Here is a 22482-nt window from a genome sequence, read left to right as displayed (position 1 = left end):
AAAGGAAGCTATGGCTTTCAAAGTTTCACCGTCAGCGCTCCTCATATTTCAGTTGTAAAAACACACACACACACACACACACACTGCACAAAAAAGCGCAGCAAATACACAGCTTGCGATGAACTAGACATCAGCTGTCTGAATTGAATGTAACCATTACAAATATGAAAACATTCGCAAGCAACACACCATGTCGATTTAGAATACAAAAAAAAAAATTATCTCTTCCTGACATTTCAATCGTAACCATTGCCTGAATACTTTCAATGCTTTTGTCTTCCTTTGAATTGTGAAGTATTGCTTGAATGACGTTGGAAGAAGGAAATTTGTCATACGGCTAAATCATTCGACTCAGATTGCAGGAAGACAGCGTTAAACTATTTTCAGTTCTTTTTGATCGTATTTGTAAGCATACTAGAATCGGATAATGAAAGCGAATCATGATATTAGAAGTGAAAACTGGGCATTAAGTTATTGCCCGAAAGTAGAGATTAAGAGTTAACAGAGGGCAAGAAGTCAATTGCGTTATGAGCAGTAATTGCGTGGATTGTTTTATATCTAAATTATTTATATTTTTTAGTTTATTTTCCTCTTACTGTTCTTCATTGCGACAGGAAATCCGACGCCGACACACATACATCCTACGTCGTCACAAAAGGCGGAAGGAAGATCGAGACATACCAACTTGTTCTCTTCAATACGCAAGCCAGAATATGATTTTACAATGAGGCTGTGAACGATTGACATCTAAAAAATCGGCAGATCCCATCCACCTACAGTGGGAATCGATGATATGCGAAGCACGAGTGAGAAAGGTTCATATGTCATTTTAAAATCAGCACAACGTTACGAGGTAGAAGGAAATGATGCAGTACATGCCTTCTGTGTCATGATTATCTTGTTTGGGCGTGTCGTCTACCTTCGTCAACTATTCACGTCACGTGATACCAATTTCAGTATATGTAGAGCTAGCGAATCGATCGTGAATGCGGTATGACAGTGGTATGTTGTCATGTTCTGGCATGACACGCGTGTCTGGATTATCATATTTGCACTAGTTGTATACTTTCGTTATTCATTGACCTCACTTACCACAAAATTTGCTATATGTGCAGCTAGCGAAACGGCCGCAAGCGCTTCATGAACGAGCCAATATACTCCAATCTGGTGTTGACGCGCGCGCACGCTGGGTTAGCCAAACTACGTTAGCCAAACGCTACGTTATCCAAACGCGAGCACGCTATAGTATCAAGCCAGGCGCGACCACGCGACAACGTCCGTTGCCGCGGCCCGCCGCCAACCGGTCTGAAATGCGATATGGTGCATTTTGCGCCGATGCGTTACCCAGACAACACTGCGTCTCCCTGTTTTCGTGATGGAGGGACGCCGGACGCGCTGAAACGCGCAATCGTCAAAGCAACGCAGCGCGGCGCGGGCCTGCAAGAATATGGCAGGACCGGCGCCTGGCGTCGCAACGCCGGCGTGACGCGACAAAATGAACGCCGGCGAGCACGCGCACCGCGTCACGTCAAAATGTATTGCTGCCTTGACTCCAGCATGTCGTCATGTTCTCACATGACAAACATCTCATGATTATCATGTCTGAACCAGTCACATACCTTCTTCATCCATCGACGTCACGTAATACCAAATTTGGCATGTGTGAAGCTAGAGAAACGGCCGTGAGCGCATCATAAATGTGGCATGTAGTCATGTTGTTGCATGACACGCATGTCGTGATTATCCTGTTTGTATATGTCTTTTACCTATGTCGTCCGTTCGCGTCGCGTAATACCAAGTTTGGTACATGTGAAGCTAGCGAAATGGCTGCGAGCGCATCATGAGCATGACTTGTAGTCATGTTGTTACATGACAAGCATCTCATGTTTATTATGTTGGCACTCGCATCATACCTTCGTCACCCATTCACGTCCCGTAATACCAAATTAGGTATACGGGACGCTAGCGAAACGGCCACCAGTGCATCATAAGCACGGCACGTAGTCATGTTGTTACGTGACACGAATATCATGATTTTCATGTTAGGGTCTGTCGATTGTGTTCGCCATGCAATCACGTCCTAACATACAGGTTTTGCAACATGCCATGTAACGAAACCACCGTAGGAGCTGCAGGATCACGAAATGTAAATCATGATATTCATGATATACAAATCATGATTTTATTGTTATGGCTAGTGAAATATGTTTTTCATACAGTCATCTTATGCCATACCAAGTTTGGTATCGATAGCATTATCGAAACGGCCAGGAGAGCTAAAAGTCGTTGGCTGCTAGGTAGATAGATAAGCTCAAAGTCGCGGGAGTTCGCTAAGAAATGCTTCGCATTTAAAACTGTGGCATATATGTTTACCAATACGCTCCAGGTCGTCGAGTCATTTCTTAGAGGCAGCACGCAAGTGGCGCCACGCTCAAGTTTCTCGCCGCCTTCCAGACAGGGCGTAACCACACTGGACGGCCATCTAGAGCGCCAACGACAAGACAAACGCCAGTTCAGTCGACATCCCGGATCTAAAATGACTGAAAGAAGATCAGTTCGATGATGTTGTTACGAACGCGATGCTCACCAGAATCTTCACGATATCACGAGGCCGAGAATTCCAAAAAGAAAGTTGCTTACAAACTGGACCAGTTCATTCCGAGATACTGCAAGTTTTAACGGGAATAGGGTCTGCAATTTATTTGGGTACCGGTGCAGTGTGTGATCGTCAGTGGTTAGTAGAGAAAAAAAATGCCGCCATATCCACGAAGTGAATGATGATGAGTGGGCGAAGCTCTGGAGGTAAACCTGGTAAACCATGAATCCTCTGTACATTTTGCCCACTCGATTTTATTGCAACGCTTCCCCTAGCGTACGTCGCCGCACTATATCGAACGATGACACGCGCCATATGTGGCATCATTCCCATTTTATAACACCTCGCATCTTTCATAATCAACTACACGTACCGCCGTCTAGTTTATAACATCTTGCATCTTTTGGACGGACGGACGGACGGATGGACGGACGGATGGACGGACAGACGGACGGACGGATGGATGGACGGACGGACGGATGGACGGACGGACGGACGGACGGACGGATGGACGGATGGACGGATGGATGGATGGACGGACGGACGGACGGACGGACGGACGGACGCACGGATGGATGGACGGATGGACGGATGGACGGACGGATGGACGGATGGATGGATGGACGGATGGACGGACGGACGGACGGACGGACGGACGGACGGACGGACGGACGGATGGATGGATGGATGGATGGATGGATGGATGGATGGATGGATGGATGGATGGACGGACGGATGGATGGATGGATATGGCTGTACCCTTTAGATCGGGCGGTGGCTAGCGTAATACTTAGAACTGAACGAGAGGTGGCTACATACAGGGGACGCACAACCCACGCCTTAAGGAGCTTCGCTCCTAATATGGCAGTGTCTAATTGCCGTTAACAACTTCCGGTGTGGGATGCGCTGAGACTCGTTGCTTCAGAGGGTTGTGCTCTTGTTGGCCACCTGCAACAGCTGCGCGTACCTACACAAAGCGGAGCAACCTCCGCCCCAGCAGCCCCACAACCCCGTTTCCCAGTTGACACACATAGCCGATGAGCCACTCTGTGGTGTCTCCGTGCCTGCTATAGTCGCGCGCCTCTAATCATCATCTTCGGACCACCCTAATAGCTCGTATGTACAGCAAGCTATACATCCGCAGTTTTCACCCAAACAGACCAGCACTGGTGCTCGTTATCCTATCGTCTCCTCCGAATACCTGCGACGCTGTTCAAGGAAACAAACACCTTCTCGAAACGTGGGAGGCCAAGGTCGCCTTGGACGACCTGGACCAACAAGGACGTCTCGTCGCCAAGGCCAAGGAGGGAGCGAAGGCCAGAGGGTCCTCGGAATGAGGGGACCTCCCACCTAAGGTGGACGCGAAACCTACACCGCTACACTGTTTAGATAAATAAACGTTTGCTTCCCATCCTCCTCGTTGAAGAAAGGCTGGTGCGGCCACGCCTTCCGATCATGCGCATATACGCCACTTGGGGCTCGGCCGTGGTCAGTGTGGCATCAAAAGATATCCCATGACCTCGCTAGGATAAGACAATTTGAAAACAGCCGCTTAAAGCTTTGATGATATTCCAAGTTCACAAGTGGAAGGACTAATTTTCTAAAATTTTTTATCTGGTGGACCCTCAAGTGCAACGAATTCTCCGGCTAGCAAGTGTGCGTAACTGTTCTGAATATTCCGGGAAAATGAGTGTCCTAGTGTGAAGCTATATTGTGAACCTCTCATGTGGCCCGACCAAATTTCCCAAACATGTTACTTGTGAAGAAATCAAATGGCTGCTATACATTAAGAGAGTGCCTATCAGATGCTGACGTAAAAGTTTTGGGGAAATCATCGCACAATAACTGCGCCCTTCATTTGAGGGCTAAAACGGAAAATTCGCTCAGCTCCGGAAGAATATGAACACAGAGAACTCCTTAGACTGTCGAAAGAAATCGCACGTTTAATACATTAGAAATGCAAGCCATATAAAAGCCCCAAAAGTAAAATGTACCTATTTTTGAAACATTGAGGCCTACTGTGTTTGCACTAGATGTAGCTAGAAGTTGCATTCTATACGTATGCCTACGTGCAGAATTGCGGTGCGGTAATTCATGACCACTTCGCGGTACGTTGGAGTGATATACCTTAAGCACTACGCAAACAATCAGCTTATAAATTGGTAAGAGGTAGCATTGTGTATATGTGTAAAGACGGCGACAATGTTTTCTGTTTATATGCAGTTTACTTGCCTGTGCTGCTGAGCTAATGATTTACTCTCGTTTTCAGCCAAGAAACATATCGCTCAAAATATTTATTAAACTAGGCAACCGTGTTCCCATCACGGCAAAATAAACTAGAGCAACGGCAGATGTGCCTATCATGAGAGATATGTATGAATCATCTAACGTTATTTCCTTTTTGAATTTTCTTTTATTGTTTCTTTCTAATATCTTCTATTGACTAGCATTTATTTGCCACTTTTTTGCAGCCACGACTTGGTTAACGCGGACTTTGCTCCTCGCACGTGACGCTCTTTGTTGCAGCGCCATGCGTGCCTGCTTTGACAATTCCCTGCTTCACGCGAACCGCCTACTCTGCGTTGCAGCCTGTTCGTTTCAATATGCAACGGCTGATGACAGAGGAGCAAGTGGCAGAAGCCGAGTGAACAACAGCGTGTGACGGGAAACCGTGTCGTGCCAACTGTCTGAGCAGCCACGGGAGCCTCCTTCGAAGGCGACAGATGGCAAGGTCAGCGTGCCCGGACAAGCCATCGCTGCCCGTGTTTGCGAGGGCTGCTGTTATAGAAGTCAAGAACAAGATATAGAGAAAAGGAGGACATAGCATGAAACCGAGCACACCGGCTGCTCTCCGACCGCAGAGAAGATGTAGAAAAAAGCGAACGTGGCTTGCTGAAAAAAAAAAGAGAAAAGAACGATGACTACCAGGAAGAACAGGAAGCAAGAAGTGAAAGCTGCGGCCTCATGCACGGAAGTCCCTGCCGATAATACAAAGTCGATATCCACCTCCCTCATCAAAGCACCAGCATCCTCGCTGGCATCGATCCGAGCGCCCGGTATATAGGAGTCGAACGCTCCCGTTTCAGCTTGCGTGCGTTTGTCTTCAACGCCTTCATTTCGTCGCACGCTGTATCCTATCACAGAGAGTGTTTTCACAACTTTCTCTCATGTGTTCGTCACGCAGCTGCGATATACGGAGTTTTTTTATGGCCGTCCCTCGATTTAATGTCGCCGGATATGCAGTCGTAATTGCGTATCCGTTTAACGTGTTCCTTCGAAAGCTCAGTAGTCGTCTTGTGCGTTGTAGCTCATGGAAAAAAAAATTATGCACGTGGCTTTAAAACAGAATGATGAATTCTAGAGTAATGAGACGTTGCGTATTTCTTCTGCCTTGTTTTGTTTAACAAATTATTGTACTACTTTGCGGAAGGACTTCCCGATTCCTTCTACTGAATATTTTTGAAAGGCTCAGACACTACGTGCCTAATGTTAATTTCGCTGCTTAAGAAAAATAATTCGTGTTTGTGAGTTCATTTCCACTATTATTGTGTTACTCTTACAACACTGTTAGCCTTATTAGGTCGACGTAGACGCAGATGTACTTATGTGAAACTATTCAGATTCTCATTTGGACCTTTGTGTACAACGGAGCCACGAACAAGCGGCGTAGTGAGAAATTACACTTTGTCCTTGCGTGGGAGAATGCAAAGGAGGGAATTTGCTGGAGCACACACCTAAAGAAAACTCTGCCGTTGAATAAAACGTGGTAAATCATAATGTGGTGGACCTCATTCATTGCTTCGGCAGATGAGATTGTTTGGCGCTCGTGAATGAATAAGAACGGGGTCTCGTTTATATCACTATTCGGAACAGCAATATTCAGTATTCAGAAATCACTATTCAGAAATTATATAACCAGTTCAAAAATACGGTAAGATTTTTTTCCTTGGAATATTAAATAGTGCCCCTCTCACAAATTAAAAGTGTGCATCACAAACTTTTAGTGCCGAATTCCACCTATACATTTCTATTTTAGAGGTCTGATCACATGCCATCTCCTTTTTGCATTTACTGACAGGAGCCGCAAAACATCGATAATGATTTACTTATTTGCCCACGTTTCGCAAGCCACAGTAAGAATAATTTAAAAAGTATATTCCAAACATTAAACATTACCCTTAATTCTGAAAATATCCTTTCCATTGGGGCTTCTTCTCTAGGCCACAGCAAAAGGAGCGTCTAACTTCTGAGGGACACAGAAACGTTTGCTTGTTAAATTTTCTTGTTTCCTTTTTTTAACTAATGAAAATCTAGCTCTTTGGAGCTAGATTTTCATTAGTATCATTCATTTATTCCTTTCAGATATTAGATATTTATCTACTTTATTCATGTCACCGAGTGAATATGCACTGTTATATTTCCCACATGACTGAATAGTTAAGCTTTCTTTATCAATATTTTAAAAAACTCGTTTTCCCCCATTAAAATAGTCACTGGTTTAATGGCCAATATCCCATAGCTGGTACCAGCCAAAGCATATAGAAACAAGCACACAAGCAAAGCAAGAAAGCAAGCAAGCAAGCTTACGCTATGGTGGGCCTTTGAAGCGACTGTCTAGTTTACGAAAGCGCTTTGTGCGTTCATGGTACCTAATACCTCTGATTAGATGTGATACCACATAGACAAAAACACAAACGCTCATTCTGCTCCCCTCTCATCGCGCATCGCCACCTCCGAGCAAATACCTATTCTTTTTCTCGTGACGGGATCATATCGAAGAGTGGCGTCCTACTTCTATGGGTATCACAGCACATAAATCAGCACTGATCGAGAGAGCCGATGTACAACTATGCTGAAATATGATAGAAACTGTGAGTTCCGCATGCGCTGTGTCCCCATCAGTATTCAATAAACATCGTTCTAGATGCCTCGAACGCAACAGTTCAAATATTGCTTATATATGATACTATTTTTTTTTCTTTATTGAGCACGTTGCGCCATTAGTGTGCCCATCACAGAAATTACAAAAGGTCTATTATTCTCAATATGCAATTTCAACTACACTGCAATTTAAACTAGGCTTCCAATGACCACTATTTATTGGTATGTATACTACAGTTTCGTGTGATATACAACGCAACGACTATAGCTGAGTAAGCTCGAAAACTCACCGTATGAAAAAAATTGTTATTCGCAATTATTCACTAGTTTAACTCTGTGGTTGTGTTTTTTTAGACACGTTCAACCTACTTGCAAAATCTCTGGAGCCTGGAGTATTCAGCAGTTTTTCCACTGCGCAATACTGGTGAATTTTATTGTAGCAAACGGCAATATTTTTCTGGAAAAGGTCAAAGTGAGATAGTGTTATTACATCACACGAAAGCGTCTGATAGACGCGACATTGTGACAAAGGCCACAAAGATGCTGTAAAAGCTCAAAGGCAATAGCAGAAGTACGCTCCGAGAGAGCGAAAAAGAAGCCACTTCGAAAAAACCGGAAGGAGAAATGTACTTTGAACAACCAGAAGTCTAAGGAATCGTAAAGTAGATGTTGATTTGCTTCGGGTTCACAATGTGTGCTGCCGTTGTAGATATTATCTAATTGTTCCTGCTGAATGTTTTCTTTAACGAAAAAAGTATTTCTTCCTACTTTTTTACGAGTTTACTGAGACTGACGTTCTTTTTTTTCTTCGTCTGCCAACCTTGTTCGGTTTATAGATATATGCAAAACATATTTTAAAATGTTCTATTAACAACAGAAAACATGGGCCTAGTTTTTATCTAATTGTTCTTCCCATCTTAACATTTATAGATAGTTTTAGTTTTCACTTCCTCCTGCGTGAGACTCTGAACTGTGAATAAACGCTGGTGGTATGCAGCTTTTCACTCGGCTAAATACATTGACGGTGTTTGCTGATGCTCCATACAGGCTACTGCAGTTTTAACAACAATAAAACAAAAAGAAAAAAAAACAGCAAACAGTGACTTCTAGAAAAGTGTAGGGCGCAAAAAAGCCTGCGTCTCTGCTATTTATTCGTGCACTCTCACGCTTGCAGAGAAAGCGAGATTTGAAACACATAGCGTTGCTTCCTTTCAAAGCACACGTGGCTCAAAAAGAGCGCATTCCGTCGACTGTGCTTCTATTTTCGAGCTCGGTTCGTCATTTTTCCGCTCGTGGGTCTCAGGCAGAGTATAGCTGCAGTTTTGCTCTAGCGAGGAGTCTGAATTATGCGGGACTGCAAGGTTTTACTACCATTCACTTGGGAACCCTGCATTACTTCTCTTTCTCTCTCTATCTCTTTTTCTCTCGGCACTCGGATATACGGGCATAAACCGGGTCGAGCGAGATGCCGAGCTGCAAGTTGGGTGAAGGGTTGAAATCCTTCAAGTAACAAAAAAGAAAATGAAGTTCAGAATGAAAACAGCAGCGTGTAATGCCGGAAATACTCGAGGTTCCCTGCTGAATCTATAAAGAAAGAAAGAAAGAAAGAAGGAAAGAAAGAAAGACCGAAAGAAAGAAAGAGAGATAGAAAGAATCTCTTGCACCAGCATTAAGCATGCAAAGGACCTTCCTTCCGGTAGCTACTTCTCGTCTAGCACCCTACGCAGAACCTAATGCTATCATAACTGTTCCTCCTTTCAGAGCGAAAAGAGAGAGAGAGAAGCGGGACGACCAGGCGCCTCCTAGATGATTTTGAACAAGGACACCTCAGTATTCTAAATACTTAACACGCAGTAACATATATATGCCCCTGCCAAGAAAAGTTCAAAGTGTTGATAGGAACGCCGAGGCGGCTGTAACAATGTACTCAGTGCCGCTGCAATGAATGAAAGGAGCAAAATTGTTCCGTTCGTTCTCTGCTTAGATTGAATTGTGAGTTTCGTGGCAAAGGTTCACCGTACCTCATTTTTCTTTTATTAGAGCGTAGAAACACTAGTTTCCGCTAAGGTGCAGTAAGGAATGAGCCTGTTCACGAGCAGAAAGCATGTACCTACTTTCGACCGTGGCACACTGTTCGCATTAAATGAACTGTATACATGGCTGAAGCTGTTCAGAAAAAAGCAAAAAAAAAAGGCCTTTATGCACGCACCTAATAACTCTAGCAATGTTTTCTTAGCATATTGGTTGAGTTTTATTCCGGATAATGTAGAAGAGGACGTACTCCAGGGTCACGTACTGCTCTAAGTATGTAGAAACAGCGTAGCAGGAGCGTAGCCTTACATTTTTTTTGGGGGGGGGGGGGGGGAGGGCACCTTTTCGATTTCGTGGAGGGCACTCCTAAAGGGGGTCATTTTTTGCTCTGTATGCCATGAGGAAAAAAGTTTGGGGGAAGGGAGGAGAAGACGGGCCTGCAGTGCTACCTCCTGGCTATGTTACTGTGGTGCAGTGCAAACTTTCAATTATACCATCAAGTGCTGGTTAAGCAAGTTCACAGCTTCCAAAAGACCGCGATGCATTGGCATACATCTACCCCTGAAGTTCCCAAACATCAGTGACAAGAAAAACGTACTCGTGCTTTCAGAGATCTCACATGCAAACACACATTAAAGGCAATGGTTCCTAGTTATCCGTTCCTAATAACAGAGTTGCCCACTTGCTGAGCATACAAATGATAATATTGAAGGGATTAGTAAGCTGCGTCATTTGAAAATGCAGTCTTCATAAAGCAAAGCAGATGAGGAAGAATTTTCTGATACATTTTTTGTCATCTAACGACAATGTAAATGTTAAAATTTTCAAACATGAAACGTGTTTAATCATAAGTTCAAACCTAAAATGACAAAAAAACGGTGTTGTGTTTAGTTAACCCATCTAATGGCAGTGTATTTCCAAGAATCGAATTATTATCGCGTTGCTATATTCGAAGTGTCTCCTATATACCAAGTGAAATGAGATAACAACTAGACAACGCCTAACGAAACACAGTGTATGGAAGTTTACGCGTAATATAAGGACAGTGAAAGCCTTGATCAATGGAAATTTACAAAAACTTCAGAGTTACCTTTTCTTTGTCTTCCCAATACAGAAGTTGATGTGTTTTGTTTGCGTTTGCGGAAATGTAGTGATAATAAGGCTTGTTCAGGTAACTGAAAATACACATGTTTTTTATCTGCTGTGGACCACAAACTCGACGTTTTAGGAAACCCAGCTGGGGCAGACAGCATGAAGCTTTTCATCTTCAAGCGGTTTTTTGACTGCGACGTTGAGTACGTTTATTGCGCGTGTTATCACCGTAAATTTACTTTACGCTGCTATTCACATTGCTTAATCAAACTTTTTACTCCTATACACAGAGAAAAATAAAACAGAAGTGCCAGCATCCCACCTGGTTTCAGCTTGCCGTGCACGGATTGCAGTAGTGCAGACGTAGCATAACATACAGGAGGGTAGAGACAATCCGGTGACAGGTGCAAAAATACCTGTGTACATTATCAGCTAAAGCACGGTGGTGCACAAGTTGCTTATGCCGTTCTGCTGTTTTTGCTTTCTCATATAAGCTGTCACGGAAGCACGGCTACAAAGAAGTTGTACTAAAAAAAGTGTGTGGTGCTATTTGTCCATATTTCACCGGATGCTAGAATTTGTTTCGGTGTTCGAGGTATTCGGCGCTTATATGCTGGTTTTAGCTCTCTGCGACACAGACTTGTTCATGCGCAAATGTGATCAGACTCGGCGAAGAGCAAATCCTGTCATATATCAGAATGTGAAGCGAACGCATCACTTACAGCTTTTTCTCAAGCGTGAAGCTTGTTGTTGGGCTGTCGTCGTTTGTTCCTGTGCCGCAAAAATTTGTGCGCTGCTTTGTCGCCGACATTATATATATATATATATATATATATATATATATATATATATATATATATATATATATATATATATATATATAGGAGATCAAACAGACAATAATGCCAAGGAAGGTATAGGGGAAGTTATTAGGCCAATTGAAATGTAAATGAGAAGAAAGAAAATTGGGTGAAAAGATAACTTGCCATGGGCAGGATCCGAACCTGCGACCTTCAAATAACGCGTTTGATGCTCTACCACTGAGCTACCACGACAGCTATCCCCCCAGCCACTTTATTGGGTATCTATGTCAATTTAAACGTGGAAGTGTCAGTCAGCGCCACTAGTAGCCATGGCGGCGAGTGTGGTACACTCTTTATGAGCTTGTTTGGTGTCACGTAGCACGTGACCTTGTTACTAACTGGCAGCTGACCAATAGTCCCCCGTATACAACCTAGAGGCACCAAGTCTGCCAGTACGAGGCCCTCGTTAATGAATAAGGGAAACAAGTGTACACTTAAGGACTCGTTTTTCGTGTTTTACACAATATTATTGAGATCTACCAGACAATAATGCCAAAGAAGGTATAGGGGAAGCTATTAGGCCAATTGTAATGTAAATGAAGAGAAAGAAAACTGGGTGAAAAGATTACTTACCGTGGGCCGGATCCGAACCTGCGACCTTCGAATAACGCGTTCGATGCTCTCTCTACCACTAAGCTACCACGACTGCTATCCCCCCAGCCACTTTATTGGATATCTATGTCAATATAAACGTGGGAGTGTCAGTCAGCGCCACTAGTAGCCATGGCGGCGAGTGTGGTACACTCTTTATGCGCCTGTTTGGTGTTACGTAGCACGTGAACTTATTACTAACTGGCAGCTGACCAATAGTCCCCCATATACAACCTAGAGGCACCAAGTCTGCCAGTACGAGACCCTCCTTAATGAATAAGGGAAACAAGTGTATACTTCAGGGCTCGTTTTTCGTGTTTTACACAATATTAACGTGAACTAACAGACAATAATGCCAAGGAAGATATAGTGGAAGTTATCAGGCAAATTGTAATGTAAATGAGAAGAAAGAAAAGTGGGTGAAAAGTTCACTTGCCGTGGGCAGGATCCGAACCTGCGAACTTCGAATAACGCATTCGATGCTGTACCACTGAGCTACCACGACAGCTATCCCCCCAGCCACTTAATTGGGTATCTAAGTCAATTTAAACGTGGGAGTGCCAGTCAGCGCCGCTAGTAGCCATGACGGCTATTGTGGTACACTCTTTATGAGCCTGTTTGGCATCACGTAGCACGTGAACTTATTACTAACTGGCAGCTGACCAATAGTCCCCCATATACAACCTAGAGGCACCAAGTCTGCCAGTACGAGACCCTCCTTAATGAATAAGGGAAACAAGTGTATACTTCAGGGCTCGTTTTTTGTGTTTTACACAATATTAACGTGAACTAACAGACAATAATGCCAAGGAAAATATAGTGGAAGTTATTAGGCAAATTGTAATGTAAATGAGAAGAAAGAAAAGTGGGTGAAAAGATCACTTGCCGTGGGCAGGATCCGAACCTGCGAACTTCGAATAACGCATTCGATGCTGTACCACTGAGCTACCACGACAGCTATCCCCCCAGCCACTTAATTGGGTATCTATGTCAATTTAAACGTGGGAGTGCCAGTCAGCGCCGCTAGTAGCCATGACGGCTATTGTGGTACACTCTTTATGAGCCTGTTTGGCATCACATAGCACGTGAACTTATTACTAACTGGCAGCTGACCAATAGTCTCCCGTATAACACCTAGAGGCACCAAGTCTACCACTACGAGACCCTCGTTACTGAATAAGGGAAACAAGCGTATATTTAAGGGCTGCTTTTTCGTGTTTTACACAATATTAATGATATCTAACAGACAATAATGCCAAGGAAGGTATAGGAAAAGTTATTAGGCCAATTGTTATGTAAATTACAACGAGCCCTTAAGTATACACTTGTTTCTCTTATTCATTAACGAGGGTCTCGTACTGGCAGTCTTGGTGCCTCTAGATGGTATACGGGGGACTATTGGTCAGCTGCCAGTTAGTAATAAGTTCACGTGCTACGTGACGCCAAACAGGCTCATAAAGAGTGTACCACACTCTTCGCCATGGCTACTAGTGGCGCTGACTGACACTCCCACGTTTAAATTGACATGGATACCCAATAAAATGGCTGGGCGGATAGCTGTCGTGGTAGCTCAGTGGTAGAGCATCGAACGCGTTATTCGAAGGTCGCAGATTCGGATCCTGCCCACGGCAAGTTATCTTTTCACCCACTTTTCTTTCTTCTCACTTACATTACAATTGGCCTAATAACTTCCCCTATATCTTCCTTGGCATTATTGTCTGTTAGATCTCATTAATATTGTGTAAAACGCGAAAAACGAGCCCTTAAGTATACACTTGTTTCCCTTATATATATACTTGGTTTATCACTCGCTTTTAGAGCAGAATATTTGTGTCAGGTACGGTAGCTTTCGATCCAAGCTATTCACATGCGTTTTTGAACATATGGTAGCAAGTTTTTTCAGGCTTAGAAAAATAGTTAAAGCCGGGAATTATTGGCCGGATATTTTCAATGAGTACATCGAAACATTGCTGCATTGGTTTCTACAAAGCGTTCATAAACTGTCGGTGAACCTTGAGAGCGCGCAGTCACTGTATATCAGTTTACCACATATTGTGCTTTACGCGGGCGTTAGACATCTTCCAAATTTAAAACAGCATGTCCTACAGGATTAGCAGTCGAAAAGTAATAGTTAATAGTAAAAACAATAATCTTGAACAAGTAAGTACGGACGAAGGCATAGATATGTAGTGAAATAGTGAAAATAGAAATCAGAATGTAAACGTCACCAACAAATGTTTAAGCTTAAGAAGCTTTCTTTTTTTAAATATTCAACACCTTGGTACATGTGCGTGGTTTCATCTAAGTGTCTTAAGTGATTTATGTGTACTCATCTTATACTGACTGCTCCTGCTAACATGGAAGCCAGCCAGAAACACGTCTACTTGATTCATCTGCCTGACTATACGCATATTGGCTTTTTGTCCATGGTTTCCATGAAAATACAAAGGCCTGAATTTATATGTATGTGCAGTAAACAGATGTTCAACTATTACTGTAGAGGCGATTTCTTTAAAACGTGATCGTAGAAACAGTTGCAATGCAAGTATTAGAATCACTCTGAGGCATGACCCTCTAGCTAAATTATGATTCTTAAAGAACGCATATTCTTTATACAGGCATTACAGTTTCCGGCGGGATGGTAAAACAGCAGTGGATTGTGGCATGTGTAATACGCACTCGCGTCCTCTGCGCGGTAAAATCGAAAGTGACGAAGAAAGAGTCATGAAGTACATGTGAGCATCTCTCTCTGTAATGTTTTATCAGTGTTCATCGGCAAGCTCAAAGAAGCACTGATCTTTAATGACCAGTCGTTGCATCAAATGCAGTGACGCACTCGTGGAGTGAATGTTTTACCTAGTTGGTAACAACCATCTTCCCCTTAAAGTCTGAGGGAGCCTTGCTCACGGATATGAATATACTTATGTAAGCGCACCTTTTTTATTGCTATTATAACAAAACACAAAAAGCACACTGGGGATGCCGACATCTGGCATAGTTTCAAAATCATTGGTTGTAACTACGTGCGGAGTGATTTTCTACAAAGCCCTGGAACATAAACGAGAGAAATACACATAATAGCCGGCACTTCCTTCTCTGTGGTTTACCACAGAGAAACCTTCTGCGTTTCCGACGAGATGAAAAGTAGCATACGAATTGCGATAACTTCAAGCAACTTATTCAATACATCCAGATCTATGCAGTCTGTGTGTTTTTAGCTTCCCAAAGTGACACAATAAATTGCGTGCACATGAGTTAGCTTATCAAAGTTTTTACTCCTGTTGCTGTGAAGTGTTCGCCACTGTCACATATGATAAGCACATTTGTTGCTTCTGTAAGTACTAAAAGGAAGAGAGTTGCACAGTTTAGTAAATGTCCGAAATCGAAGAAGGAGGAGCAAGACTAAATGAGTGAAAAGACATGAAGGACACTGATTGTGGCACGCACAAGACACGAAATCAAGCGAGAGTGGACATAGTAATGCAAATATACATCACTCTGCTTGACTGCGACGTCTTGCGTAAAGCTGATGTTGAAACTAAGCAAATGGTAATGCGTAATATGTCACTATATCGCGACCAATACAAGGCGCCAAAGAGCGCGCGATGCCTGCAGAATAAAACGATAAAACACCACTAAATCAACTCAACACCTTTTACGCATACGTATTCTTTGGGATTATTTTTCCTATACGATAAAATGTAACCACGCTAGTTAATTGTGCAAGGGTGCCACATTGTCCAAATTTTTATATATCAGAGGTATCTGCATTATCTCTGAAAATCATGTGCTGCTTGGAAATTTTAGCTCATACCCCCTCCTCCCCTTGGTCCACTGTGCAGCGGGAGCTTTCCGAGGACAACGAGCTGATGTGAATGCCTTTGACTTTTGTAGAGTACCAAGCACTGCGTACGTGTCAGCCCATTTACTGGCAGTTTTTTCGTCTCTTTCCTTCACTCTCCCATCTCTCTCATTTCTATACTCCCCTTTTTCATTCCCCCAGCCTAGGGTAGCAAACCAGCCCTGTGCCCGGTTAACATACCTGCCTTCTCTCTTGCTGTTCTTCTTCCTTCTAGAGCATAAAGCTCAATTTTTCATCTTAAAATATTGGAGGTATTGAGTCACCCGGGGGTAATTTTATTTCTGTGTTGCGCAGCAAGCTGCGGTTATTTCTCCATCTGTCAATAAATATTCTGCGTGCATCTTATGCATTATTGTATGTCGCTTCCTAAAGCTTCCGGCGTTGCAGCTCCCTTTATTGCCAATGGCCTGCTCTTGAGGTCCAGTTGCCATATTTTATAAAATTTAGCGCTCATTCGACAGGCATACAACAAAATTGATTTGTATTTAATGTATTTTTAAAAGCTGGTTGTTTTACAAACCAAACTTTTGTTCAAGGTGTTTAGACACCCATGACTCTTATTACAACCACTGCACAATCAAGCAAGGGAATTATGGGGGGTGTAAATATAGTAAACATGACTACGTATTTACAACAAATAAACTTCTCTATAAGTTCCTTAGCTTGACAATTAATTCATCACAATTACTATTTTGTGTAGGAAAGCAGCAGAGGTTTCAAAATTTCTTAGCTAACAGTAGAAACAAACACACGCACACACAAAACTGCATTGTTTATTTGCGTCGGTTACTACAATGTATTCAGTGGGGCTCAAAAGCCACTAAATATCTGACAGAGCAAAGTCCACCTCCATGTTTTATGATATTTGCCCTGCATGTGTTTTTTAAACATAGCAAGCCAGAACAAGATAGTAAAAGAATGTTTTATGAAACACACGGCATGCTGTGACCTCTTTATTTGTCTGTGTTCCATGATTCAGTACAAACAATACAGACAAAATGTATTCAAAGTAAAAACCTTTCTTTCGTAAAATGAAAAATCTCGACGTCTCGGGTGCCACTCAAACTCTCCTTTATGGCTGACTGAGGACCACGAGGAAACAAAAAAAAATTATAACTCCTCCTGCTCAAGCTGGGATAGGGGGGGGGGGGACGGGTCATGCTTGTTTTACTGACGGGACAGAAGTCTGTCAAACCAAGCAGAAGTCTTAAATGATCGCTCTAAATTCGAAAAAAAAAGTGTCTTCTGCGTGCTGTGCATGTTACACATCAGCGGTTTTTCTTTTAACCTTCTCGCAAAAGTTTTTTTATTTATTCTCTTGGGACCCTTCTACCATCGTAAAATATCCTACACAATGCCGATCTGGTTAACTAGCCCACTTCTCTAACTTCGTGACTTCCTCTACTCCTTCCTTCTTCCTTTGGTTCTTTCCCTCCTCCTAAATCCGTGGTTGGCTGCATCACTGCGGCAATAGAGCCATTGCATTTTTTCAGTGTAATCTTTTTCAAAAGAACGCCACAGAAAAGCAATATTTACCCATAACTTTCACTGGACAGATTATTAGCTTGAAGCTTAAAATGTACAATGAACGCCATTTTTCTACGTAATCTTCCCCCTTAATAATAAACTTGGCACAACGGTCAACGAATTTACGCATTTTTTTACAAATAAAGGGTCATCGGTTGGTCGTGAAGCAACTTTTGAACCATAATTTATAGGACCTAATTCTACGACGAAAATCAATCTTGACTGGCTCAACAAGTAAAAATTACATGAAACTAGCCCAGAGACGTAAGAAACGTGCTCCAACAACCATTTTTTTTTATGATTTCAGTTGTGTGATTCGCAGTGTTTGGCTGTGCAATGTCATGCAACAGCAAAACTTTTTTCGACAACAAACCTGGCCATTTGTGGCAAATTTCTTGTTGCGTTTATTGAGAATTACGTGTTCTCGATCCACCGAAACACAGTCTTACGGGACAGTGCACTTCTCCCATATTGCGAGAATAGTCTGTGATGAATGTCTCAAACAGTGGCACCCTCTGACCCCAGTGAACAAATCATGGGTCATTGTTCCTCTTTGCTGCAAACTTCTAATCGGGCAGCCAGGATATATCACTCACAGAAGGGAGATAAATTGAGGAATGTACGTCAAACTTTCTGAGCATTACCACAGTAGAAAACAATAAAGCATGCAGAGATAGGAGATAATCTGCGTAGTATAAAAAAGTTCTGACGTTTTCAGACTTGCCTTTGTAAAACTAACACGTCAAGGATGACAAGGCCGCTTAGGAAAACAGAAGTCCATTAGTGTGAATGTCAGCAAGCACGTCTGGGCTCTTTAAATTTTTTTCTCTGGAGCGTTTCCCTTGTAGTATATTTAGATATGTTGCTTTTTATATTTAAATGCACTATTATGAGCTTTGAATTCAATATTGAGGCAATTATGCTTAAATAAACATTATTTTACCCGCTGAGGCAAGCTGCTATAATTATCTATGATTATTACTTATGCATTTATATTTTTTGCGTTGAGGTATTAAGCTGGGATAAATTGTAGGCTTTTCTAAAAAAAGTACCTTGCAGTCTCGTTCAACTTATGCCTTCTCATTTTTTTTTTAAATGTAAAGCAGCTCTTTAACTCAGGTGTGTAACGCCGTACTTACGTGCGTCCATACGAACGCGCGCAACGCATTCCCCTCGCTGCAGGTGGTGTTGGATTGGTGCCAAGCTGGTCACGCCGAAGTTTCGCGTTGACGTCAGTTCCCCTCACATGGTTTCCTCAAAGGTGCACGATGACGTCACCCTCCCCCTCACTCGCAGCACGCTCCTCGCAGCGCTCACGGCTGCCACTTCGACGTCGCGTGTTTGCAAGAACCTCTCAGCGTGCACTTCACCAATCACAAAGCAGCGGTTGTCGAGGCTAAACGCGTCCCTGTCCGCTCCAGCGTCCGTGTCTAGAATGTGAAGAAACGACGCCTACGAAGTCTTGCCAAACGCTTTAATGAAACTTGCAGGAAACCCAAACAGCCTCCTGTGTCTGCGTTTCAAACAAAAATTAACTCGAGTAAATACTACATCTTGCTTTGCTTCAAGTCGTTCTTCCAGCACCAGCATCGACTCCCGTTTCAACCGGATAAACGCCATGCTCACCATTCCTGCTTCGCATCTTATCATGGTTCCTTTGAGAGTGTTCGTACATAACTTTAATCATTTTAGGGGCGAAGCTTTTTATAGTGGCACCCATTCATCCCTCGTAGCCGTTGTAGTGTGTAAATAGCATAACATTTTGACCTCCAAGGTAGTGCCGGTGAGATATTTCTTCTTTGCATTGTTGAACAATAAAAAACAGTGCTCAATGTACATGCCAATGGCTGCTATTGGGGAATGAGAGACAGGAACATTCGGCTTTTAGTTAACGCGCACGCTGCGATCCCCATTAGCAGTCATCGGCATGTAACTTGAGCACTATCTGACAAGAAACGGTTGCTACGTTATACTCGCTGGGTGTAACCTCCTTAGCTTTCGAAAGGTTAACGAACGTTGAGCCGCAGTGCTATAATTACAATGAACTAGTATATACCATGAATGAACTCAAGGTGGCTAAAGGGGGAAAGTAGATACGAAGCGCAAGCCGTAAGAAAGTTTGCGTGTGCCATCTGTCGTTTAGTCTTTCGAATGTCCGTTGGATGGCGGTGCTTCTATATGGGGAATATATGATGAAAAGATGCGAGATGGTGGTACTTGGAGTGTTGAATAGATGGACGAATGGACACACAAACAGATGCATGGATGAACGTATGAACGGACGCAAGGGTGGATGCGTGGACGAACGCAGGGACGAACGCACGAACAGACGCACGCGTGGACGGTAGGATGGACGCATGGACGGTCACACAGACGGAAGCATGGACGGACGGAAGCAAGAACGAATGGACGGACGAATGCTTCGCCCCACTCTCCATCATTCACTCCGTGGACATGCAGCCAATTTTTCTATTGCCTCTCAAACTGCAGATGCAAGCTTTGTCAATCAGAGAAGGCATCTTATAACTCGTGTTCGAGGCTCTTTAACAGGAGAGAGAGAAAGAGAGAGAGATAAAATAAGGTGGAAGGTGGTGAGGTTAACCAGGGCTTAGCCTCGGGAGGCGACCCTGCACTGGGGAAGGGGAGAGGGGAAAGAAAGTTATAGCAGAGGAGGAAAAAGTCACTGACTGGGCCGTTTAGGAATAAAGAAATAAAAACGATTGTGGACTAGTATTCGGAATGGTGAGTGCGGCAGTGTGGGCGTTGTCTACGAACGTGACTGCTTCCACTCAGCCGGAACGTAATAGACCCCCCCGCAATGAGTTGCAGTGTAAATGGCACCACTCGGCCAAAAGAAACGTTTCCGCTTTACGTGTGTCCTCGCCTGCAGCCAACAACTGACATTTTATATAGCCTTTCTTTTTCAACTGGGTTTATGGTCTTTGAGGAGAAAAAGTTCTGGGACATGCATTTTTTTTTTACTTCGGTATTGTGACTTCTTTCGGTGAACGATATCTCCCGTGTGCTTAAATGTAGGAGAGTGGTTAGGGTAATTAGGCTAACAGCGCATGACGCATCATGCTGCTCACAACTCAACGTTTTGTTCCTTAAATAACAGTTTGAATCACATACGAAGCTGTTTTTCTTAGCAAGCTGCAGTGGTGTTGCAACTACTTCAGTTGTGTCTCGGTTCGCAATTTTCATTTGCGGTGAGCGTTAGACTTGAAAAGTAACATTTCTGTTGAAATGTTGCCGTGCCATCCAGTGATAACATTATGCCAAAGGATGATTAGCGCAGCGTTTATTTGAACACTTTTGGCGGGTTTTCAACACCCCCTTCACCATCATGTTTCACATAGAGTCCAAATGTAAAACTTCATCCGGCGCATCGTATGTTTTGGTCTTGTAATAAGAAACACGTAAACACTGGTGATATACGCAGCTTAAGCAGAGATGAAACGTGCCGGCCACCATCACCTCGCGAAGGGCACATGTGAAAAAAGCACCCTAGCTCGGGACTTGCCGTCGATGCCTCCTGAAGCCCAGAGGAAACGCCCCGCACGACCATTGGCGAGCGAAAAAGCAGCCGCACCAGCACTGGGGAGAGGAGGGCGCGACTGGTTTGTCCCAGGAGAAACTGCGACCTTTATTCCAAAGTGTAAGGTCGCGTGCACTGGTGCACGCACTATCTCGACAGACATCAAGAGCCGGCTCGTGCGCGCCACGCTCTCCCTTATTTCTTCACGTGATGACGACACACAACACAAAAACTGCTTCTCGCCTGGGCGCGGCCGTATTTCCTTGCTCCATCATTCTGTAGAGTTACGGGAGGTGGGATCCCAAAACGTTAGCGGCTAGTTTCAGATCGCATACAATTCTCATGCGTTGCTATCGCATTCCCTCATCCGCCTTGCAGCGAAACTATGATTTAATTTTGAACGTAGTTTTTCAAACGCAGACGTATATGGATGTTCTCAAGGAAGTCCTGGATTCCGCCTATGGTATAAATACGCTTGTCATGACACTGAGGGGCTACACTGATACAACTGAAGAAAGTTGAAGAAGCCAGAAAACCGGCCATGTCGCTCGGTGTCAGCTTAGTTGTGTATATCTAACTCAACTATTCGAAATATATAATATATGAAAAGCTTTCAGTTTGTGCAACGTCTATACCTGCATTTGTTCTTGTACTTCAGTGCACTGTCATTATCCCAAAGTTTTAACTACGATACTTATTTCACTAAAATCAGACGAAGCTAATGCGTCATCATATACGTAAGCACTGGGACGTTGTGCGGCCGGTGGAGGAATAGTAAACGGCGTTTCCACTTACCCGCTTTGACATGGACGCTTCGGCTGAACACAGAACCGAGAGTGTTTGAGGCCCTGCATCGGTATCGGGACGCATGAACCTCCTGGCGGTAGTCCTCTCCGCGGAAAGGGAAGAATTCCAGCGTGCCGTCCGGTCTTCCACGGCGCAGACCAGGAATATGGTCGATAGGTGAGCCAGTCTCATTTGTCCAGCTGATAACGGGTCGGGGTTGACCGGAGGCAGAGCAGGAAACCAGAGCCCCGGTCATGTTGGAAAATACAACCTGCACCGGTGGCTCATGAAGGAACGCCGGTGCAGCCATACCACCAGACGTGGGTGGTGGGAGATCGGCTCGCGCACCTGCAAATGGAAATAAAAAAAACATTACTGAATGTATATTCAGACGCAAGCTGTGGTATATAGTGCATGTTTGCTTGCGTCGTCTTTTTCAATTTATTAGTATTCAACTTTATAATATTTTATTTGAGCTTCATAGTTCTGTAATTGGTCATCTTGGTCAATTGCAATTGCGTGTCGATCTTTCTTTTCTGATGTTTATTTTTTACTTGCCTTGTCTGTTTTGCTGTTTTAATAACACTATTATTCAGCGGGCAGAAAGTCCCATTTTTCCTGTTGCAGGCATATATTCCGCGAAGCAGACTGTATAAAGGTTATGTCTCAAAAACGAAATGAACCTTAGGTTACTTCATATGTTAGGCTGTAACAC

At 43.5% G+C, this 22482-nt stretch overlaps 1 protein-coding gene across 1 annotated transcript in view; it reads right to left on the bottom strand.

Moving 5' to 3' along the window:
• Positions 1 to 22482, bottom strand: part of LOC119169648 (cell adhesion molecule Dscam1) — a 131021-nt gene that overhangs the window by 87423 nt on the left and 21116 nt on the right. Inside the window, 1 exon segment of the mRNA XM_075885701.1 lies at positions 21777 to 22115. Coding sequence (XP_075741816.1) covers positions 21777 to 22115 — 339 coding nt within the window.

The sequence above is a fragment of the Rhipicephalus microplus genome, chromosome 2, assembly GCF_043290135.1.
Source record: "Rhipicephalus microplus isolate Deutch F79 chromosome 2, USDA_Rmic, whole genome shotgun sequence".
In the NCBI taxonomy this organism is placed as follows: domain Eukaryota; kingdom Metazoa; phylum Arthropoda; class Arachnida; order Ixodida; family Ixodidae; genus Rhipicephalus; species Rhipicephalus microplus.
This window is presented reverse-complemented; position numbering and strand designations above follow the sequence as displayed.